At 47.1% G+C, this 24,897-nt stretch overlaps 1 protein-coding gene across 1 annotated transcript in view; it reads left to right on the forward strand.

Moving 5' to 3' along the window:
• agbl4 (AGBL carboxypeptidase 4) overlaps positions 1 to 24,897 on the forward strand; it is a 350,340-nt gene that overhangs the window by 303,510 nt on the left and 21,933 nt on the right. Inside the window, exons 8-10 of the mRNA XM_076022940.1 lie at positions 16,153 to 16,242; positions 17,165 to 17,279; positions 20,051 to 20,162. Of these exons, the coding sequence (XP_075879055.1) occupies positions 16,153 to 16,242; positions 17,165 to 17,279; positions 20,051 to 20,162 (317 nt within the window). The remainder of the gene's footprint in view (positions 1 to 16,152; positions 16,243 to 17,164; positions 17,280 to 20,050; positions 20,163 to 24,897) is intronic.

Genomic DNA, 24,897 nt, shown 5'->3' on the forward strand with positions numbered 1-24,897 from the left:
ATTCCTTAAAAAATATACCAGATTCCTTAAAAATATAGCAGTGCAAGATTTATTTATGGGCAGTATATTGAGATATGAATAACATAAAAATCATAAATCAGGCCACATTTTACACACTGGACCTTTAAGTTTGAAGGACGACATTCCCGGTGCTCGCTGCGGTTTTTGCGACGCTGCGTTGACCCACTTTCCCCGCCGCTAGCCGAGGGAGGAGCCGGAGGAGGACGAGACAGATGGGAGAGGGTTAATTGAAGTTGACATGCGTCCAGCGCCGGCGTCCCCGGGTGACACGACGCTCCCGCCCATATGCTGGTGTCGCCTCGTTCACGCCCTCTGCTGAACCGTCACCGCCGCCGCCGCCGCAGCCGCCACAGTTCTCTGATCCGCGGTTGCCGCGCAAGGCGTCCGGAGTTACAGCAACAAGCAGCGACAACTGTGTAACGGGAGCGCGGATCACTGTCGTAGGGTTTTGGCCGTTTCTTCAGGTTTTCCTGGGCAGGCGATCGTGGAGGGGAAATGATGTTTCTTAAACAAAGGTATCACAGCAAACAGCAATGGAACTGAACTAAATAATAATAATAATAAAAAATAAAAAAACCTGACAGGGACAGGGTTTGCCAGTACACATGCTTGCCTACCACGCTAGGTGGAATATTTACTCAATTTTTTTCAGATTTCTGCCAAACAGGACCCGCTTGGAAACATGTTCCCAGAGAAGTCTACCTTATTATCGTGTTAAAATAGCGTCCGATTCCTTTAAAACTGCTCCCACTGTGACATTCATGCTAGTTCCTTTAGCAGCAGAAAGGCTCACAATCACTTCCTGTATTTCTTGTTACTTTCCTTATTCAGTTGCTTTCATAAGCAGCAAATTAAACTCAATAAGATGTATAAAAGCACTTGTACACATGTTGTGTCTTATTATTGTCATCAACATCGCCCTGTCTAATCCAATAACATAGTTTAACATAAAAATACAAACCTATAATATACATTTGACAACTGTTCTATTCGCAAAGATATTTGCATAAAATAAGGAGCAGTGCGGTGACTAACATAAATCTCTCCTTCCCTCCTCCATCATTTTATTTCAATATGCTGTGCTGTATTGCTGTGCTCTGCATATTAGCTGTCCACTGTCCCCTCGTCTTTAGATCAAGATACGGACACTTGTGAAGGTTTTGTACTTGAGTCTCATCAGGTGGCCACCCAATTTCCCAGCGAGTGCTTCCCAGCATCGCACTAACACTCAACAACAAATTGATGATAATCGCTCTGGCTTATTTATCTTTTTTTTTTTAGGGTTATTTGTTCTCCCTGGCAGCAGGAAGCAGTGTTTTTCCCCCCGCACCATTGTAATATAACAGCCGTGACATCGAACATACATTTTAATGTTCCTCCTCTGTGGTCATGAGACCACACGGGTCCTGTCTATCTGCCGGTGTCACGGGTGCTCGTGGCGCCGTCCCAGCAGGCTTCGCCCACAGACTGGCAGAGCGTTGATTGGCGTGACACTGGGACTTGGGGCTTCCACTTCCCCAGTCGTCCCCTCCTCCAGCAGCTGACAGACAAGGTCAAGCTCTCTTCCCGCCTGTCTCTCCCGGCTCCTGACAGCCGCTCCTCTGGGAAACGCACTCCGGACAACCTTCCAGTCCCTGGCACGCACCGCCACCAATTAATATTGCATCACCGTTTTTCTTATCTGCCTCCCCCGAGGGCCGGCTTCTCAGGGTGTGATCAGCCGCCCTGCTAACCCTGCGGCTCCACCTCCGCCAGCCAAGCTTCCAAAACAGAGGACCCCCCCTCCACACCACCACAACCACCACCCAGATCCTCCAGTTAAAAGAGAGAGTGGTGAGTGGTGGTGGTGCCAGGTGCCAGTGGTGTTGATGGACGGTGCACCACTACTCTAATTATGTGTTGAAGTCTTTTATTTAATTTCATTAGATTTATATTTAATTAGACTTCCTTGTGAGATTACTTTCTGGACTTTAGCAAAAGCAAAACATATGGAATGAACATAAAGAATGATTAAAACCCTCAGATTGTTTCTTTACAAAATTAATGTAAAGCATAACGGCCTAAAACTAACTTTGCTATTGTTGTTTTTCAGTGTTTCAGTGTGGTTGTGGATACGTTTTGCTCAAAGTGGATCTCACTGGGGATTATAATGCGGCCCAAGAACAGGGTAGACTTTTTACTCACAGTAAAACAGAGCCAAAGCGGTAGCTACTGTTAGCGTTAGCCGCAAGCATCATCAGCTTTGCGCTCCTTCATACAGATCTGCGTGGGGTGTGATTTTACGTGTCGTGAAGGAAGTATAGGAAAAAGAAGAAGTAGTAAGAAAAGAGAAAAGGTGACGTGCTAAAAAAAGATGCACAATAAGATGCATCACTATGATTGATACCTACAAAGTTGTTGGGTGAAACGGGAACTTTTAATCAACAATGAATTTGCTTGCAGTGACACACGTAGCACAACCAGCAACCAACTTGCCATCCTTAGATTTCAGCTGCATGCAGTCTCGGCTGCCTTGCTGCAATTTCAGAGCCGCTCCCAGCTCACACGTACGTGCACAGTGTGTTGACGTACAGAAACCCTGCCTGGTTCAGCGTGATGGAGGAGCAGCGGGGGCCCCGCGCGATGCACCTCGGCTCCTGCTCGTCTCCGATTGGTCCACGCCGGCCCTGCAGGAGAGGCGCACACAGGCGCGCATTTCAGTCTAAGTCGCTGGCTCCCGGAGCGTTTTCATCTCAAACATGGGCGCGGTGGGTGTAAAAGGAGGGACAGAACAAGTGGTGTCAGCCGGCAGATTTCCCTGCTCCTCCTCCTCCTCCTCATCTCTTCATCCTTCATCGCACCAGAAACATGAGCACGGTGTCGGTTTATGCGCGGCTGTGGCTTTTATTCTAAGAGCTAACTTTCAGTGCATGTGTGTGTGTGTGTGCGTGTGTGTGCCTGCGCGCGTGCGCGTGTGTGTGTTCTGCAGATTGTTAATCTCTCTGAAGTCCTGTTTGCTCTCCAGGTTTGCCCCCACTACAAACATTTCTCTGATCAAAGCCGTTGAAAAGGCCTGCCACTTCAAACAAAGTGCACGCACACACACACACACACGCACGCACACACGCACACTCGCACACACACGCACGCACACACACAGACTTAAGCATCCATTCCAATACAGCTTGACGGCCGGCATGTTGTCATGGGAACTACGTTAATCCCGAACCAACCGGCGAGCAGTTTCTGCAGCAGAAGAGCCAATCAGAGGCGAGAGCTCAGTCACCGTATTACATCCATGCATTGGTACACGGTGTAACATACACGATATTGACTAGTCAGCATTTAGAGCCTCAATGTAAATAATGAACATTGGCCTCCTTGATTACAGTGCATTCTCTTTTGATTAAAAAGTGCAGTGAGGAAAGATTTAGTCTGGAAGCGAAAACAGATTTTTGATGCTGGCTTCTGCACTGTGTGATTCCAATATCTCAGTGAACTCAAGTGGTCAATTCCAATATATAATTTGCCAAAAGACTAAATCTTCTAAATCCTTTTATCTTTGAATTTCATTTTGCTCAGTTAAGATTTTGGCGATGGTGGGGAAAATCCCACGTGTTGCCATGTTTAAAATTCAGAGGTGGCTGCAGTGGTTTGATGACTGGACAGGTAGACCAGCTGGATGAGGATCCAGCGAGTGTTGTTTTGAGTTCAATTATTCCCCACTCTTTCATTTTGAACTGTTTCAGAGCAAAACTTTGTCTTTGGATTAAAAGAAAATTATCTCTTTATTTTTCTATGATTTTGCAGGAGTGTTATCTGTGACTCGCGCCACTTCAAACAGGGATCAAATTATTTGTCCCTCACAATTCTCCCCATACGTCCTTTGGGAAATCAAGTCTCTTGTTGCTCCCTGGTTAACAGTTCTTCTTGCACTGTTTGCAAAGTTCCTGTTGGCAAACTGGTATGTAGACTCACAGAGAGTTTCACATACATTGAAAGTAATAGTTGACAGCGACGCCAGCCATGTTTTCAACCAGCAGCACATAAGACTTGTAGGGAGTCAATAGTTTCCGTGACACCAGAATTTGCCAGTATTATTTTGTTGAAAACATGGTCGAGGTCAACTTTTTGAGTGAAGTTGGCCACTGATTCTTCTGGATACTTGAATTACACCAAGTGTGTCTTCTGTTGTGTTCCTCTATTGTGAGATTTTAACTCAAGAACAGTGGATTGCACGTCACCAGAATCTGCAAAGGTTCAGGTGAAATTCTAATTTTGAGTGACCTGCCCCTTCACCCTGCATGCTATCGAGTGTATAGGTTGCTCATAGCATCTCTCAACATGTTTTATTTTCGTATTTTCCAACATTGGCAGTAAATATCTGCAGTTGCGTTGAGAACCCTGAAATGGCTCAATGCCCCGAACTGATGCAAGCATTTAATTTAAATTCACATTTTGTCATCTCTTCCCAGCTCCCTTTGACTTTTATTTCTTTAAGCAGCCAGCTACCCCCCCCCCCCCCCCCCAAAAAAAAATCTCTTTTCCCCTCCCCGTATATTTCAGAAGTCATTTAATTTTGGGAGATAAGCTGCGATTTTATCGGAGACATTTGATGTCGGCCTTATCGGGGAGTCATATTAACGGCAGGTGTTCCACTGTGTTTAAATCCTTTCAAGTTAACTTACAGAGAGATTAGAGAGATGGATAACTCCTAGAACGTCCCTTTTTCCTCCTTTAATCGCACCAACAAACAAAACAATGAGTGTTTATTGATCCTGCTGGATTAGATTCTTTTGTTTCTGAGCTGATTTATTTACACATTATTAGCAAAGGATTAATGGCGGTGATTGATGTAAAATCCATTAGGGGGGGAAAAAGTGATATTTTTGTCACAGTAATGATCTGTACAAATTCTGCATCCTGGATTAATTCTGAAGGCAATTAGTTCAAATGAGCCGGCCTCGTTATTTTAGCTTGTTTACTTCTATGGGTTTCTTCATTTTGCTTTTGTTTTAAGCAAAGTGAGCGCCTGTCATGAGACCACAATTGTCTCAGAAAGTCAAGCAACACATGAAGGAGCAGGGCTGTCTGTTTCGGATGCTTATAATGAGGGATTAGAGCAATCAAACGATTATCAAGACCACGAGCCAACAGAGGAAAGTGTTCAAAAAGTCAAAACAGACACAAATGAAAATCTCCAAACTCTCCTCGGCTCCTCGTCGGGGAGGGCGCGTGACTGATAGATGGAGATGAAGAGACGACTGTGGCTGATTTTCTACTGAGAGCTTTGGAAATCACTAAAGAGCCGAACGTTCCCGCGGCGGAGTTCAAAGTGTGCGTAAACGCTCCGTTGCAGGATTTCTCGCCCGCCGTCTCCTCTCAGACTTCAGAGGGACGCCGCCGATTCTGCCGCAAAGTTCATTCTCTTTGAGATGGGAAAATGGAATTAGAAGTAGCCGCCGCCGCCAGGCACTCTGTCATGTTTACTGTATTTATTCGCATATGAGCTCTGTTTAAAAACGCAATTATCATATAAGATTTTAATGATATATGTGTTTTTTATCTGCCATTGAATGTGGCATCTCAGCCTCATCTTGTTTTGCATTTTTAATCTGATTCAAGTGAATTAATTTCTCAGCACGTGGCTTGAAAGCTCTGAATATGTAACCTGCTGTGGACGTGCATCCATCTGTGCAGCCACGAGCGCAGTCTTTTATTTTCCTCTTCCAGCTCGCTAGAAACTGTGTTGCAAAGCCTCGTTGTAATGATTATAATTACAGAGTGGAAAGAACACTTGAATCTGTAGAAGGACGCTGAGGTGACGCGAGTTGGTGCGCGAGATAAAGGCTGCAGAGGCAGATGAAAACAAATCTTTTTTTTTTGTTTGTTTTTCACTTAATTCTCTCCTGAGTTTTGGATTGGTTATTGCAAAGCGCCACTTTCAACTACCCATTAAAATGTATTCCGGCAGAAGCTCCTTTGTCACGCAGAGGAGATCAGACGGTGCGCAGCAAGTTCCTCTAAGTAACTCAAACAAAAACTTAATTTGAAAGCAAATTCAAAAGTAAAGAAAACAGAGCGCATGATAATTCCATTTTTTCTTTCTTTTTTTCTGCACATTTTGCTGTTTTTATCTATTTACCACCTGGGAAGCAAACTGGCCAAAGAGCCAGTGGTCTAGTGGGCCAGCGGTCGCCTCGGAGCATCAGGTTGTCTTTTACAATTCCCTTATCTGTGTGTTTGTGTGTGTGTGAGTTTGTGCGTTGGTTGCCTGTTGATTTGAGAGCAGCGCTAAGTGCTTGTTAATGGCACAAACATGACCGCGGTTCTAAAATAGCAGACCGCCCATTAGGCTGGTATTAACAAGTTAATGGCCTGTTACTAAACTGCACAATGACATTGTTGCAGCCGCTGGGCCGAGATGATGCTCGACCTGCACACACACACACACACACACACACATACGCATGACCACCCCTCCCCCACCACAACCTCCTCTTCCATGTGTCCAGACATATATATTCACATGTTGTGTGTGAGTGTGTGTGTGTGTGATCTATACTTTGATTTGCAGTCCAGGTTTGTGTAGGAGGGATGGAATTGAAAGACGCAGCTTGGAGGTGCGAGCTGTTATTAAGTGCAGCCGTGCACCCGTGTTGTTTACCTGCAGCCTCGGCTGTACCCTCACGCATCCTAATAAAACATATATATTGATGGGCGGCGGCGTCAGCGGCAATGTGATATAGAAGCTGCGGCTGGTTTGGACTCCACCTGCCTGCAAGACATCCCAGCACTAACATATGTCCCCATCCAACCACCTCCTCCTCTTACAGGTCCAGATGTTCACGTCTCCTCCCCTAGCAGCTCCAGGTTGTCCTCCCCACACACACACATGTGCACGTCACATGCACCGCTCCAACACAATGTGTCACCCCGATAGGGGGTGGAGGGGGGGTACATCCCTTGGAAATCATCCCCCCCCCCCCTCCTCCCCCTCCTCCTCCCCTCTCTGCCTATTTGTATCTTGTCCTTTCAAGCGAGACGGTCCTTAAAGTTCAGTGGCGCATTCTTCAAAAAAAGGCTATTACTGGCTGCCTCTGATTCTCTATCACGCCGCGCGCCGAGCGGCCGTCCCTCCGTTTTATATCCCCCCCCCGCCTCCGCCCTGTCATCGCTGTGTGAAGGCGGCGAGAGGAGAAGTCGGGGCCGCTCACCGAAGGCCGGTCGCTGATGCCTCGGAAACCATGAGCCTTTGACTTCAAGCCAGACGCCGCGTATCAATGTCGCTAAGAGGCCGTATTGCTTTTGATGCTCGGCGGCGGCGGCTGCCTCCCTTTTTTTTTTTGTCTCCCTACTTCTCTGTGGATGTCTGCCTTCTCTCCCCACCCCCACCCCCCACCCCCACCCCCTTGACCGTCCATCAGCGCCGCTCTCCACAATCACAGGGGCTGCGTGAGACAATGTGCGGTTGCAACAGAAGAAAAAAAAGAAAAAAAAAAGGATCCGGGCTTCCGGCTTCCTGCGCCGGGTGTTTGAAGAGCGAGAACAGAGGGACTGATGGGAAGGCGTACATGGGTACAGATCCAAATTCTGCTCTGTTTCAGACACAAAAAAGGAGTTTCGGGATCTCAGTGGATACGTATACTGAGAATTATATATTTTGCCCTTTAAAAAACAAAAAAACTTCAAAGGTTATTTCTTTGACAAGGTCGGCTAATCTGACAGCCACTAAAGGTTCTGTGTTACACACAATCTTTATTTTACAGCCCAGATTCCAGCAAAGCAGCCTCATCCAATTCATTTTCCAACTGATCTCTTTTAAGCAGCATTTAGCCCTCTGTTTGCAGCCTCCTGTAAAACTCTGTTTTTTTGTTATCTTCCTTTCTATGGAATCAGACAGAAACAAGGCAACTTGCTAGATGTTGCAACCAGCACCTGGTTAGAGGAGCTGTGGCTAACCTGGGGAAGGAACTAGTTCCCTTTGTGACATCAAAGAGGGCAGTTGTTATGATCTGTGTTTTGGCAAACACCTTCTGGGGCAAGCAAAAGAAGTCACGGGTGGACTCGGGTGGATTTCTGAGGCGTTCACTGACCATGTAGAGACGCATATTATTGCTTTAAAAACATTTGATAAAAACTACTGTGTTCGCTGTGGGATTTTCAAAATAAAACATACCTATGAAGATTATTTTTTTCCCACCAAGATACTAAAACACATCATCATCTTAGCCTCTGGAAAACTTCTCCTTACTGACCTCTAGGGGCCTGTCTTGCGATTGCGTTCTATTGAAGTTTGCGTCAAGACTAACAGACGTTTTGCCATAACGTGTTCATGCCAGTTGTGCGGCTGCTGCTGCTAATGTAATTAAATGCGTTTAATTGTGTTTGAATCTTAAACCCGGCACAGAGTGGAGCAGCGTTCGCTCCAATCATTATCGTATCGATGCGTGCCCTCGATTTCCTTGTTTGCCACCTCGATGCGACCGCCGCCTGGCGCCGCTGGCCGCCTGCTCTTTGTTTTGCTGACGGTCGGAGGCCCCAGTCGCCACCTCGCACTATTAGCGTAATTAGAAAGCCCTTCAGCTCGGGCTTGAATGCTAATGCCGGGGATGGAGCCTCTCCCCTCCTCCCCTCCCTCCCTCCTATGGTGCCTCTACCCCCCCCCCCCCCCCCCCCCCAACCAAACCCCGCCTGCGTCACTCCCATTTCCTGTGACCTCCGCTGTCACGACGGTTGCCCTTGAGGAGCAGAAATCTCTCCATTTCACAGGGACCAGCCATAAGGGGGCTTGATTGCAGCAAATTGATCCATAATCACACAGTGCTCAGAGCTTTTTATCCTGCCGCCTCTTCATCTCCACTTTAGAGCGCCGCCGCTGGCGTATTTACATGCTGTCATCTCGAGGGTTTCCTCCGCTCCTGCCCTCCCTCCTCTCCTCCCCCTCTTTCTTTTCTCTCTCTCTCTCTCTCTCACTTTCCGTCTGAGCCTTCGTTCCCCCCTTTATGATGCGTCCAGGTTTCTTTCTTTCTTTGTCCCTCCTCTGTCTGGATGGGATGCCACTCGTGTCTCGACACGGCTGTTGTAATCGTCTCGCTAGACCGTCTCTCTCTCTCTCTCTCTCTCTCTCTCTCCCTCTCTCTCTCTCACTCACTCACACACACACTCTCTCTCTCTCTCTACTTCTGATTGCTCTCTCTGGCACGATCAGGATGACCGAGGACGCAGACAGGAAGTGGAGGAGTGGGGTGGAGGTGGTCTCTGGTGGGGGAGAGGGTGGGTGTGGAGGTGTGGAGGTGACCCCTCAGACAGAGAGGCTGTCCAGCGCGTCCCTCGTTACCTTTGTCACACACGGATCCCTGGTTTTCTCCATCACAGTGCCTGCAGTTCTTGTTGTAGTCACTCTAATCACACATTGTTTGCACAACAAGAATTTACTAGGACGTATAGAAGAGCGTTTAAGCAATCAGTGCGTGTCCACGATCAGCATTAGAAAAGTGGAGGCAAACTTCGGAGGTGACTGGAGGACTTTTTTCTAACATTTTTTTTAAACAATTTTAGCCAAGTTGTTAAAGTTCAAAGCTTCCCATTGGTGCCAACGTGGTATCAGATTGGTGGTTAGCCCCGTAATGCCTTAATGTTTAATTAAACTAAAACAAACCTTGGTTGTTTTTCGAGCAGCAGTGTGTCTTTAACATGCTCTCTGATTTCTTCTTTGTCTCCTTTTGGAGCTTTTGGGAGTCATTTGCAGCTCTCACTTCGTGGTTCTGCCTCAACTCAAAGGCAGCCGATTAATGGTGGAATCCGAAGCCATTCCAACACTGATGAAAACACTTTCTCTGGAGGTTGGGGAGATGGATCTGAATCTTTAGATCTGAGCAGTCCAGCTGTGTACGAGCTCTCAGGATTCAGCCTGAGACAATTTGCTGTGTCCTCTTGAATATAACAAAATATAACTCATTTTTGCTGCGTTCACTGACGCTGTATCGATGGAGAAACATGAATCACACACAGTTTAACTGGACAAGTGGAGGGATAGATGCAGTTAAAACAAAGGCCTTTAAGATTTCAACCTACTAGCCGCGGCAGTGGGTTGAAAACCAACAATAATTCAGAAGGACAGAGTCAGGACATAAAAGAGCTTGTATGAGTTGTGTAAAGTTTCCCTCCGCCTGGTGTCTTGCCTCCTTTTCGTGCTCTGTCTTTCATTTTACCCCTCGCCGTCCTCTCGCTTCCTCTGCCGTCCCTCTCGCTGTGTGCCGCTGTAAACACTCTTCCTCTCGACGTCGCTTCAGACGATGGCGCCGATGGTTCCATCCCGCCATCTGACAATTAGCCGCGTTTTTGTGTTGACGTTCTGCTGCTGCTCCTCTGTTCTCTGCTGCCGACCCTTCTGCTCCGCCCCCTCCATAACCCTCCTTTGGCTCTGTTTGTGTGTGTGTGTGTGTGTGTGTGTGTGTGTGTGTGTGCGAGTTGACAACAGGCCGATGCTTTATGAATGTGTGAGGAGGCCTTGGCAGTCGCCTCCCCGCTAACTCCCCCCCTACTCCTACAATAAGATGAGCTGAATAAATCTGAGACATGCCACAGGCGTTCAGACACCCATGGACACAAGACATGCACACAAAATGAGTCGGGGACCTGCAGAAGAAAGCAGTGGCGTATAAAACAAAGCAACTCTTATCACGATTTGGCCTTTTTGCATTTTGCCTTTTTAGCACTGCTTTTTTTTTGTGCTACAACTTTCCCAATTTGGGATCAATAAAGTACATCTGTCTATCTATTTTCCCACTAAACAGCCCCTGCTTTTTTTTTTATTCTCATCTTTTCTTCCAGTCGGTTCGTCCCTGAGATGTTGGGCGTGTGGAAGTGGCCTGAGAGAAGAAAAAAAAAAATGTGTTGGGACTCGCTCAGCCGGGGCAGCGCCGCCTCCCGTCCCAAGGCTCTGCATAAATCCAGCGGCGGTGACAATTTACAGCTCGTGCCCATCGTCGGCGTGACGCACCGAGCGCGGCGCCAAGCGTGTCTGGTTGCCATCTCGCCAAAGTGAAGCTAATTTACGACAGCGTAAAAAAAAAAGAGCCCACAGAGCGGCGAGGAGAAGAGAGAGAGGGCGAGGCGGAGACGTGCAGGGGCCTTGGTGTGAAGCGTGTGGTTTTAATGTGTCGTGCAGCTGCAGCCGCTGTGACAGTTTTTTTTTTGTTTTTTTTGTATTGTATCGCAGTGTATTATGCAGCAGGGATTTCATCATGTGTTTCTCTCTGAAGCCTGATTTGGACCTCTGTGGTGCTGGTTCTGGTCAGCAGCAGTGCAGAACCCTGCCATGTGCACCTCGCTGTAATGTGAGTGCAAGTGTTACAGCAACAGCTGGGAGAGTTTCCGTCACCCGTCTTATGTTGGGCATCGCATCGGAAAGATTTGGTATTAAAAACCTGATTTGCAAAGAACTGGGAGATAAATATGCTGAGGTGATGTTCACATTCACACGACCTTTGCTCATTTTGTGTTGGAAATTGGAGGCAAAGCTGTGAAGTTGATTGGATGAACCTGGTTTCTTTCACCTTCAAATTACCTAATGGCATTTACTGCTAGTTTAGCCAGGATGCTTCAGCTGGAGTCTTCCTATTGTTGCAGAGGGGGGCGACATTAGCAGTGAACTGACCAGGGGTGAGCCCTGTTGCACCGCAGTGGATTACTGAGCTCTAGCCAAAACCAGTCAACACTAATGTGAACATTTGTTGTGTGCAGAGAAAAAGTTTCATCTTCATTTTTTGAGATAATGCCACCAAATTCTGATAAAAACTGAAGCGGGAGACAAACTGGGAGATGGAAGCTGAACTTTCCTCAACGGTGAACATTGACAAGCCGCTTGTCTGCAGTGTGTGTGTCTTTGCCGTCTAATTCACTTTACGTAATGATAGCGACCAATTATGTGATTGGTCCACTTGTTTAGTCTAGATTTCTAGGTTCTTGCAGTAGCAGTAGTAGTAGCAGTAGCGCCATGTTCATCTTGAAGTCCCTTTCCATAAACATTCCAGACGACGTTGTTGATTTGTGTCTGTTTGCGTGATATTCATAGACTGAACGCTGTACAGTGTGAAATAAAAGCTTGCAGGCCGCCGACTAAATTCTGAAAACTACCTACTTGCCGACAGGGAACGACTGTAAGGAAGCGTCTCTCCTCCCTCTTGCCTCTCTGTGGACCAACAGCGCAATGAATTTACACCAGCGTGTGTGCATGATTGGTTGCATGATGTGTATGATGATCAGTGGCGTCGACTATGTGCACGCACGCTCCCAGTATGGAGTGACTTCATTTTTAAATTAAAAAAAAACTCAGCTGGGATACTGTTTAATACCGAGCATGATGATAATGTTAATTTTATCCTCGAATAATTTTAATGTCGCAAGCATAATTCTCTTTTTTTTTTTATCAAGTGGTTAAATGTATTTAAATATATGCCACCACGCTGAGAAAAAGCTTTTGACACGTCGCTTCCTTAATAACGGCCGATGAAGAGTGATGAAGACCATCTCCTCTAATTCCACCATGTCACCACTTATGAGATCGGACCCAAAGTTTGCTGGATTTGCTCCCTGGGAAAGAGCTGACCAGCACAATCAGGGTGGCCGCCCTTCAGACTCCATTAGATTTATGTTGTGTATTTTTTTTTTTCCCCCGTCCCCTTTTTCACAAGCACTTTTCTTCCGGCCAGCAATTTACATATTTATCAGAGCTGATCGTAGTTTGACATCCTTTTAATTTCTGTGGCCCCTCTCGGTGGCGCAGGAGAATGGGCGCTAATGTGGCGTAGAGTGCAGCTTGTGACTTTGGCAGGTGAGAAATATGCTGAGGCAGCGCTGATTAGGAGTGTGGCCATAAATTCAGCCTTCGCTTCATTCACTCACTCATTGTCACATGACTTCTTTCTCTCGCGTTTCCCCTCAATGCAGCCCTCGTCCCTTTTAAAGGGCCAGTCTGTAAGATTCAGAGTGGAGAGAAATCGTGTCCCACTCAATCTACTAACCATCTTTTACTAGCTGACGTTTTTATTTTGAATTCTAATTTAACCCATGTTTAACCAGGTCAGTCAATTAAGAACCAGTTCTCATTCACGACGACGACCTTGGCCTTTCCTGCTGCATGTTCTGGAATATTGGGATTATATCACATTATGACACAATATGGATGAATCGTGTGTTTAATGTCAGATTGCTTCCCTCTCAAAGTCAACCCTCAAACACAAACCAATCAATGATTTTGTTCCAACCTCAACATTGTCAGTTTTAACTCAGATAAACACAGTGGTTAAGTCTCAGGATACCAGTGTAGGCCTTGGGATATGCGGTGGATGTAATTGAAATATTTGATTTGTTTGGATTTTTTTTAATTTTTTTTAAAAAAAAGCAAAAATAAGGTACCACAGTAATTCAAAAGCAAAACATTTATACAATTTCACTTTAAACTAAACCAATGAATTGCACTGCTACACACTAACAAGGAAGTTGGAGCTCGCTGTGATGACTTGTTATTTAGGATTTCCTTGTCTAATCAACTGAGCGGCTGTGATGTTTGACACTGAGCTCTGAATTTGGCCCTGGAAGCTGGGGGGGGGGGGGTTCTTATCAAAAGTAAGAAAAATCCACAGCAGAGCTTCCAGGAAACACACGTTGCACTGAGTCAACATGAGAAACTCGCTTCTCCTTCTTCTTGGCTCCGTCTTTGCCTGCCTTCCTTTATCATCTCCTGCTCCTGAGGCCCCTCCCATTCCCTTCCTCTCCGCCGCCACCGCGCCCCGCCGCCGCCCCGCTGATCTCTTCTGACACCTTCAGGTCAGGAGGCGCCGCTGCAGCCGCCGCAGCAGCTGCTGCCGCTGGGACTCGGCAACGACTCGGACCCCCCAAACACATTGAGATAGAGATAAAGAGGGAGATCTGCCCTCTACATATGGCAACCCCCACCCCCCCGTCCCCGTCCCCCCTCCACCACCACCACTCCTGCTCCCCCCCAGTTCCCCTCTGTGCTGCCCCCTATGCAATAGAATAGTGGGGACTTGATTTTGTGCTACAGCGCTTGGCTGAGCACAGCCAGATAGATACAAACACATAAACATAACAACTACTTGGGGTGCCTTTGTCGGAGCCCTCATGGACACACACACACACACACACACACACACACAAGTCGGTGGTACTATTCTAGCAAAGACCCGTGTGCATTACTTAGTTATTCATAAAAAAACATAACCTTAATTATGCATCAGTATGACACACACATACGCACACACACACACACACACACACACACACTTTATTGCAGGGTTAGAGGAAGAAGGTCCGCAAGTGTCACACACTCGCGACACGACTGTGGCTCCATTGTGAGCCGGCGGTGCCTGCAGCGAGAGATTGTTTTGATGAAGCGCCGTTCAGCACGGCGGTGGCAGCGGCGGGCGATGGTTGAATTCCCAGACCTTGGCAGCCTGGTGCTGCACTTGTGCACTTCTGTGTGACTGTTGCGATAAAAAAAAAAAGGCAACAACATGTGCACGTCTGTCTGTCTGTCTGTCTGTCTCAGCCTGTTTCTTTCCCCCATTGCAGTTTGATGCACGCACACACACACAAACGCACGCACGCACACATCTTGGTGCGTGCGTGCGTGCGTTTGTGTGTGTGTGTGTGCGTGTCACAGTTGAGGGCTTGTACCGGGAGCCTGACGCGATGGCCTGGGGCCGAGGCCAAAAACTAGAAATTTTTCGAAGCGATGGAATTTCACAGCCGGCGAGCAGCAACAGCAGCCGGGCTGAAAAACCGCACGCACTCACATTTACAACAAAACGGGGGCCGCGCCACTCCGCCGAGACTCCTGAATGGCAAAGCCATTCGTCTCTGTGAAGGGCACGGCGAGCGAGAGAGAGAGAACGAGGGAGAGAAAATAAGAAAAAGCGAAACAAAATCACAGGCAGAGTTGCTTGAATGGAACACTTCTCTCTGCCTCACACACACACACACACACACACACACACACACACACACACTGACAGTAAGAAGAGGCCACACACACACACATGCATGCATGCGCGCACACGCTGCGAGGTGAAATTAGAATTACATTAAGAAAAAGGCGCGTAGCCTGTTGCTAATTAGCATCTTCTCCGCTCAGCAGAAGTGGCTGGAGGAATCGATAAGATATTAAGTTTGTGTACGGCGATGAGAAACACAATCACTTTCATCCATTAGGGTAGTGGAGGAGGCGCCAGCACAGATCCTCACCTCCGTGAATACAATCTGCTCCCGGTGATTATCTTTTTTATCCGCCGTGTCTTCGCCGTGGTAATTGATGAACGATTGTGAAAACAGGAGTGGAGGAGGTTAACGCGACCCTCCAACCGCGGGTCAGTCCGACCCTCAGCGGCAGAGCACTCTGCTCTTTTTTTTTTTTTTTTTTTTTTGCGGCTTTACACTTTTTTCATCCGCCGCTGATATTTAACCTCAAACAATTCAGAGTTGACAAACAGTTAAGTTCAAAATAATCTAATGAGACATTTTGGAGCGTCGATGTCGTTTCCTCTCACTCGTCGGGTAACGAAAGGACGACGTTAGACCCGTCAAAGAACATCTCCATTTAGACAGAATTTCTGACAGGGTCGCTGAGAGGTTTGATTACCCTCAGTAATGTGTGAAATTCCAAAAAAATCCAACTTCCAAGTGACAGGAGAGGGGAAAAAAAGCGTCTGACAGCTCAAACATCTTCTCAGCAGCAGGGTCGGGGGGGGTAGGGCGGGACCAGAGGTCAGCAGTCGGACCGGCGGATCTGAATCAAAGATGTTCTTCACGGGGGGTGTCACACCTGAGTCTGACCTGGGATGTATAATTCACCCCCCCCGATTAATATTGTCCACCGCGTCTTGGTTTTTCTGATGTTTGATTCATGTGTTTCTGGCTGGAACTTTGGTCGGGTCAGCGTGAGTTTTGACAGGTTCCCAACACTCGGTGCCAACAAGTTAGATTGAACTCTGACGCCGCGTCACATTTAAAACGACTCTAAGACGAGTTAATAAAATGACGGGAGACTGAATAAAGACTTCAGTCAGCTCTTTCTCACCTTCAACACCTTCTTTTCTCCCTGACACCTCTCGCCGCCTCTGCTCTCAGGTCAGCGGAGTTCGGAGCGGGAGAAGAAGCTGGTATTCCTCACAGCTCGCGTCCACCCGGGAGAATCTCCGGCCTCCTTCATCTGTCAAGGTAAAGTTTTAATGTGAGGTCAGCGCCCTCCCCGCCCCATTGATTTCATCCATATGAACAGCCGCCAGTCTTCCTGCCGCTGTGCGGTGTGTCGAGGGTTCCCAACGCAGGGTGTGAACAACAGTCTGTGATGAGGTCACGTCTACGCTCTTGTAGAAATGCTGTTTTATTCACCTGAGCCATGAATTTACTGCATTTACATTTGCTGCCGTCGTTGTTCCAAATGAACTTGCAACAAATCCAAACCCCCGATTTCACAACTGTAGTTTGCACCAGTACGCTGGCTGGCTGACTCTTGTTATATTCTATGCCGTCGGGTGCTAGCAAGCATGGAGGCGCTCGCTAATGGAGTCTTTAAGTCAATTTGGGTGTGTCCATGTCCATGTCAAAAGACAATATAGTTGATTTTAAAAACTAGCTGACTCCTGCTCACTACTGTTAAAAAAAAAAATAATAATATATATATATATATATATACATATATATATATATATATATATACATATATATATATATATATATATATATATATATATATATATATATATATATATATATATATACATATATATTGAGCGACTGATTCTTTATAAAAACCGTAACACAGTTTGTTTGGTGAAATGTCTGTCTGTCTGTCTGTCTGTCTGTCTGTCTTTTGTATGTGCATCATGCTGGTGAATCGGATGGCGTGCGGCCAGCACTGTGCTGTCTGTTTTTTCCAGCGCCGTCAGCTCCATTCCATTTGTATCGATCGGTGCTTGACGTCTTCTATTCCTCCCCTGATTCTGACGATGCCCCTCGCTGTCCTTCCTTCTCCCTTTGTTTCCCAAAACTCAATTAACCGCCGAGCCTGCCTTTGCTTTTCTTTTCAAGTCCATGTCTCTCCCCGCGTGTGTCCTGTGCGTGCGCGTGTCTGATGTAGGTGTGATTGACTTCCTGGTGAGCCAGCACCCCGTGGCTCAGATCCTGAGAGACCACGTGATCTTCAAGATCGTGCCCATGCTGAATCCTGACGGCGTCTACCTGGGCAACTACAGGTGAGCGTGTATGCGCGCCGCGGCGTAGTTTGTGGTGACTTATGGTAGTCTAAAAACATTTCAGATGTTTTTCCTCAGTCTGACAGGTTATTGCAGCCAAACCCACGGCAATGATTAACCCTTTTGTGCGACAATTATCTGGTTGTGTTGCTACATACACAGTCAAGTTGTAGCGGGAGTGTCTCCAAGATGGCGACTTCCGGTTTTGATGACGCTACGTGAAAACACTCTATATATTGCCGCCACTCACCCGACTGCACCAGCGGGCGCTAGGATAAATCCACCCGGCTCGCAGCGGTGCGTGTGTGGGGCGGCAAGGGCCAAGCTGCGGCTGTGAGGGGCTGCCCGCAATGCCGGACCCTGTGTTCCGGCCTCTCCTGCTTCCGCTGTCGTTAACACCGTTCCTACAGCTCCGTGGGCATCCTCTTCTCCTCTGTTCTCTTTCCCTTTTCCATAATTGCCTTTTACTTAATAGGCTCAGCCCCAGGAATACTAATGCACACTGAGATAAGCATCGGCTGCGCGCTTGCCGCTCTGCGCTGTGTTCTCCACTGCCATCTAGTGGCGGTGGTACCTCATAGCTGCTGCTGCTGCTGCTGCTGCACCACCATCACCACCACCACCCGGAAAACCCCCCAGCAGGGACTCCTAATTGCTCTCCTCTGTCAGGGGTAATCTTTGAAATACTGGTGGCTGTTAACATTTACGTTGAGTTCGAAGGGCATGCACACACACGCGCACGGACACACACACACACACACACACACACACACACACACACGTGTGCGCAGCCGTGTGTTTTCACCTCCTCTTAAAGCAGGAGGTAAAGAGCTGAAATGGACATATGCCGAGCAAATAGCCCCAAACAACTTATTTCTGTATTACCGCCAATATCCAAACTACAGTATCACATTTAAAAACTTAAAAAAATTAAAAATTAAAATAATAATTAAAATAAATAAATAAATAAATAAGCATCTACATTCAAATCTCAGTGTCAACACAGCAGCAGTGACGCCCAGCCAGAGAGGAGTATTCTGAGATGTTAGCGCGGCATTAAGGAGAAATAACGTGACAACTATTGCCACATTATCATCGCAAACAGCCACCATCCAAGTCGTAACGGTGTCCATAAAGCATAAACCAGGGGAGTCGGGAGGGGCAGCTGCGGCCTTGGTAGATGAGAAGTTGTGTGAGCTGCTCCTAGAAGCTACTGATGGGAAGTAATTGTGAGTCGAAAGAAAGGTCACGTCTATAGTTGTGCAAAACTTTTTGCAATATTTTTAGTTTGGAGCTTTACAGAAGGCCACATATAGCAGCAACATGCAGTAGCAGGGTGGTATCTGTTGCTGTCTGGCGATGGCTACTTCCTAGTTTAGGCAGATCATAAGGGGCGTCGCACTCTTTTGTCCCCACCGCTCTTCATTAGAAGTCCCCTCCTCAGCTGTGAGAGACATCTGGGGTGATTGATACCAGGTGAAGGGAAGTGGTGCTGCTGTGTAGGGGTCACACGTGCTGTGTCTCAATTCAGGTTCTGCGTCCTTGAAGTGCGCATTTTGAAAGGAAGTTGCGTCATAGCACTGCGCGAAGGCTTGTCCCAATTCCCGAGGGTGCTTAGGACGCTCAAAATGTGCACTCGGAAATACACACTCGTTTTAGCCGATTCCAAGGATGCACCGCTACTATCCTTCGTGTACTTGGGTATCCCATGATGCTTTGCGTGCTGCTGCAAAGCATTGTGGGATCCTGGGAAGTCAGCTGAAATTAGCGGCATGTACTGGTTAAGACACGACATATAAATCTAAATATTGAAGTTTCACATAAAGTATCCAGTTTTTAACGTAGGATTTTAGCTGGGGACTCTAACTGACTAATACTGTGTCTCAATTCAGGTTCTGCACCCTTGAGACCGAGCGTTCTTAGAGTTCCCAGCCTAGAGGGACGGACAAACCCCGCCTCCCCGGTAACCACTCGGGACGGTCTAGCCTTCGGTGTATTTCCTGGTTTCGTCACCGCCGTTCCCTCCGGCTGGCCAACCCCGGAAGTGACGTTTTTATAGTATCAAGCTAACCATTGGTTCGCCATCTAACGATGCCGTTGGATGATCAAATAAGTAAAATCCTACGTTAAAAACTGGATACTTTATGTGAAACTTCAATATTTAGATTTATATGTTGTGTCTTTACCAGTACATGACGCTAATTTCAGCTGACTTCCCAGGATCCCACGATGCTTTGCAGCAGCATGCAAACATCATGGGATACCCAAGTACACGAAGGACAGTAGCGGTGCATCCTTGGAATCGGCGAAAACGAGTGCGTATTTCCAAGTGTGCATTTTGAGCGTCCTAAGCACCCTCGGGAATTGGGACAAGCCTTCGCGCAGTGCTATGACGCAACTTCCTTTCAAAATGCACACTTCAAGGACGCAGAACCTGAATTGAGACACAGCATAAGAACGCTTCCTTCAGACGGAGGACACTCGGTCTCAAGGGTGCAGAACCGGAATTGAGACACAGCATCTGTGATTGGGCCTGTCTGTCGTCATCCCTTTTGGCAAGCTGCCGGATCCTGCAAGCCTCGTCCTTAAACTGCAGTCTGCAGTCAAGGGATGAAAAAAAAAAAAAACCTGGTCTTGTGTGTGTTTCTGAAAACGGTAAATTGAGGGACGAGAATCAGAGGTGTAGCAAATATAAAATAGGCATGCTGTTCTGTTAAAATAACCTCTGTATGTGTGTGTGTGTGTGTGTGTGTGTGTGTGTGTACATGCAGGTGTTCTTTGATGGGCTTTGACCTAAATCGGCACTGGCAGGATCCCTCTCCATGGGCACATCCCACCCTGCACGCTGTCAAACAACTCATCGTGCAGATGAACCAAGACCCGGTCAGTGCACACACACACACACACACACACACACACACACACACACACACACACACACACACACACACACACACAGTGGCTACACTGCTTGCCATTCCTGCTGGTCCCAGCTACAGTTTTTTTTCCTGCCTCCCTGCTCAGTGCAGCGTGTTCCTCCTCTGTGGGCTCCTGGTTGGGAGAGTCAGCACCTCCGGAATGTCAGCCAGGCTCTCCTGGCTGTTCAGAACATATTGCCCGAGCAAGTCTCTCTCTCTCCTTTTAGCCTTTAATTACTCCACTGTTTCCTTCTGTACGCCTGCTCTCCCAGTCAGAGGAATGCCGACACAGGCAGACGAGGGTTTTTTTTTTTCTCTCCTTCTTCTTCTTTTTCTCTCTTTGTTCCCAATGTTAATTATAAGCAGAGCGGCAGGTTGGTGGGATTATTGAAGGTCAGCGTGTGTCCTGGGAATACTGTGCCCTTTTGTACACCCCTCTAATCCTGATAAGAGAGGGAGCGGGCCGGGGCGGGACCAGGCGGGCCAGAGATGGGGTGAGGTGTGGGGCTGGCATCAGGCAGATTAACCTTTTCCCCCGGCGCTGACACACTGATCGATAGACTCTGTCATGGCAGCGTGATCCACTCATGCCTGTCATGCACACACACACACACACACACACACACGCCCATCCAAGACAAACTGACGCGTACACATCTCAGCACCGGAACACAAAGCTGCAGCGCTGCTCCGCCAACAGGTGTTCAGGCGCCAGCCTCCATTTTTTTTCTCCACCCCCTAAATTTGCCTAATTATCCAGATGTTCCTGTTAAATGCTGCAGTTTCATCTTTTTCAGGCCTGTGACAGTAAATGAAATCAACCACTGTGTACAGGAAGGACTTCAGGATTCCAAAAATAAACAGTCACCAGAATCAGGAAGCAACTGCTGCTAGCTTCCCTTGGAAACCACAAAAGATGAAGGGAAGAAACAGGAAGTGGTGGTGTAGCTAACGCTACCGAGGCAAGGGCGGATGCTTTGCTAGCATAATTTTTTCTCAGAGCTGGATGCTAATTTTTTTTATGTTGGAAGAGGAGCAAAGAAGAGCACCAAAAGGCTTTGCTTGTGACTCTTTTTGGCAAGCTGCTAAATTAATTCATTCACTATAGTGCACAGAAACACAGCTAATGGGAACCAGAAGCGGTCGCCACTTTGCTAAATGGCCTAAAAATCTCATTGGTTCAGTCACGTGTGACAAACAGAGTATTTGTCAAATAATCTTGCCAGTTGCCTCCATTTCAGAAACTCAAATCTCCACAGCAGCTCATCGCGGCTGTGTGACTTGCGTCAGTGCGCACGACTGGTCGCGAATGCTACCATTGGACTGGACTTTCCCACTTTAGCTTGATTACTGTAGCAACAGTCCCAGCAGCTCCCCGCCTGTTGCCCTCCTCGACTCCCCGATGAATGCCCTCAGTCTTGCAGAGTTAATTTGGGGACGTGTGCAGCCTCTCCCCTCCTCTGTCTGTCTGTCTCTCTCTGTCACCACAGCCAGTTAATCCCATCAGACACGCCACTCATGTCTGGGGCTCCCACATGCCACTTGCAGTGCCAGTCGGGCAGCCGGCGGTGCCCCCGTGCTGCTGCTGCTTCCACTGCTGGCCGCCCGCCGCCCTGCAAACATGCCCATGTCGCACGGCCGGCCCGCCAACTAATGAGGCTTCCCAGCTCGAGGATCTCTGCTGCTGCAGGATTCACGTTCACGTATCATCAGCTTTTGCTAAAAAGGCCGGGCTAGGCTAGCAAATGGCTAGCCACTAATTGGTTCTGGCAATTTGCTAATGTCCCCAGAGTTGGAAGTGAGGCTCATTGTCTGAGCTTCTGGACAATTTCCATCATTTACTGTTGAACCCAAAGCGATTTGTTTGGTTCTTTGAGGGGATTCAGTCAATCTCGGGACATTTTTCTATCCCCACCACACTGTGTAGGTAAGCAGCAGCGTCTGAAAGCCATGGAGCTGACAGATGATTGATTAACAGCACCTGTGGAACTGCGGTTGGAAATAATGTATTTTCTTGGCAAAGTTTAATGTTTCTATTGGCAAATTTGACATTTCAAAACCTTCACTTGCCCAGGGGTGCAATTCCAGGACAGTTGCATTTTTCTTTTACCTGTTTGAGCGAGAAAGACATAAATGGCAGGAAATTCATCCGTCTGAAGTCATATTTCTGTGTCTTCACCTCTGTCCCCAAAGGTTTGGTTATTGGCAGGGAAGCTGGAGGATGTGGAGCTTCCGAATATGGTCTGAAAGAAACACCACTGCTTTGTCATTTTAATTCCACCGTTGCTTGCTGACACTGCAGAAGGAAGGCACTGATGCTGAAGTTTAGTCGGGGGTGAGAAATAATAAAAGTCGTTGGTGTCTGTGCGCGACATTTAACAGTTGTGGACTGTTGCCAGCAAGCAGAAGTCCATTTTAGAAGCAAGCGTGGATACTTTTCTTTGTTCTTACAACAGAACAAACCCAGAGGTTGAAAACAACTCTGTTTGCATTTTTCATATAATTAAAACAAAAACTTTTTTGCTGTTGTTATGACCCTCAGAAAAATAAGCAGGACATTAAAAAAAAAATCCTAATTGTGGCGCCTCCAGTAATAATTGCTGGAAAAATTCCATTTGAACGGCTTCAAGCGTGGCTGTGTTTAACTCAAGGTTTTGTGTCTGACTGCAAACCGAGAAAAACAGAGGAAATGTATTTCATGTAAAATGAAAAAAAAAAACTCTGTACACAGTCCACACATTGTGGTCATATTTTAATACTGCAATACAAATGTGTCTGACATTATAATTTGATTACAATTGGTCCTTTCCTCAAATGATGATAAAGCCTTTTTGGAAAAGTTTTTTTATAATTTAATGTGATACATTTTCAGCTTCTTCATCAACTGGTTTAGATTCAGGAGTCATATTTTACACGTACTTCATGATAGCAACACCTCACTCATGCTCTTAGAAAAAAAAAAACTTGAAAATCCCAGCGGATTGAGAGAACTTTGGTCTGCCAGGTGAACATCACTCCAGACTCCTCCTCTAAAGTATTTTTTCACTCGTGCACTGGTGCACCCGTGCACATTGCACCGCAGTGCAAAGTCATGTCGCCCTCTGCCGCACTAAAGATCCCATCCAGCTGGAGAAGCCATCGATAATTCTGCCGGCAGACGCCCCTCCCCCTCGTCACTCCAAAGCCATTGTCTACCATCGTGAATTCACCGGTGCTGCTGAAGTAGCTTCCTTGTTCAGTCAGGACCTGTAACTTCACAAGTGCCATTTAAACCCGAGCTTGGAGAATCACTTGAATTATTTTCCAAAGTCCTGGCACTGGACAACAAGCCATTTTTAAGGTTAAAGCCTGATCATGGAGGAAGCAACACTAACATGTGGGTTATTGGCTGCGTTGGCTATTTGCAGTTTCATCACTCAGACACAAGAAAGCAATATAAAAAGTAAAACCCACCCTCCACCCTTTGAAGCAATATCAAATCAGCACTTACGGATCATGCAGCAGATTTGCTTGGAGTAAATTGGCCTTCAAACGCAGCAGGTGCAATTTCCTGTTTGAGTGATGTTCGACAAAGAGGGTTCAGTCAAAGGGAGGGAGTCAGGCGCTCCCGGCTCCGCTTTATTGCAAAGGACGTTCTGCGACACTTTAAACTGTCTGATGCATCTTGTTAAGAGACAGTCACATGTTTCAGCACCGGCTTCCTGCTCCGGGTCCATTCCTTGGCAAGGTCACACCTAAACTGAAGCCTCTAGGTCGAGTCTTTGAGTGACTTCCTGTCCATAGCTAACATGCGAACCAATCTGGTGTGTCTATTCCTGGATGTATTATGAGAACTGGATATCAGACCGGCAATATGGCAGCACAGTGATTTCTTTTCCAGTGGCCAGTCGAGGTACTGCAGCCAAAAACCTTAAGCACCTTAAGTAGCTCAACTTTAACTTTTAATCTTTCTAAAAAAAAAAAAAAAAATGTATAAAGGCCAGAAAATCTGTTCAGAAGATCTTGTTCTGATTGGCTGATGCGTACTGATGCCCCACGTGAGTTACAGAAGAGACATCACTGCGCATCGGCCACATAATTAAAAAGTAAACAAGAAGCCACTTCAAAATGATGGACTTCTTTGGCGTATGCGCTGGCTAGCTAGCTGGCAGCTCTATTAAAATGAATGGGTCACCATATTGGATGCTGAGGGGGCGGGGGCGACTCCAGCTGGGAACAGCAGGAAGGATTTGCTTTAACAACTTCCTGTCATGTGACCGGATCCCTATTGATAATACAGAGACTGTCCACTTCGACACATCAGTCAGTTTATTCAATCCCGACTCCAGCCACATTCCCGCTGCTGGGAGTTACGTCAAGACATTCACCTGCTAAGCTTTAGAGTAATGGAAGGTCACGGCCACAAATTAACACCTGCTAAAAAATATAAATCACAGCACAGCGCGCAAAAACTGTTTAAGCACAACCGCCTCCGCCGACGTGCACGGTTACAAATTTCCTTCCGCCGTCCTCGCAAGGCAACCTCGCTTAAGCTGTTTCGCGAAATTCCATCATTTACCATCTGCAGCCGAACAATGGTCAGCGGGGAGAATGGCTGAGGGAGGCAGCGATGCAAGGAGCTATAATCTGTTCCCAAGCCGCCCCGTTGTTTGTTTTGAGAAGAAAGAAGTGGAGAAGGGAGCGGGGCGGGGGGGTAATGG

This window comes from Nelusetta ayraudi, unplaced genomic scaffold (assembly GCF_046127955.1).
Source record: "Nelusetta ayraudi isolate G7.1 ecotype Tasmania unplaced genomic scaffold, CSIRO-AGI_Nayr_v1 ptg000013l, whole genome shotgun sequence".
In the NCBI taxonomy this organism is placed as follows: domain Eukaryota; kingdom Metazoa; phylum Chordata; class Actinopteri; order Tetraodontiformes; family Monacanthidae; genus Nelusetta; species Nelusetta ayraudi.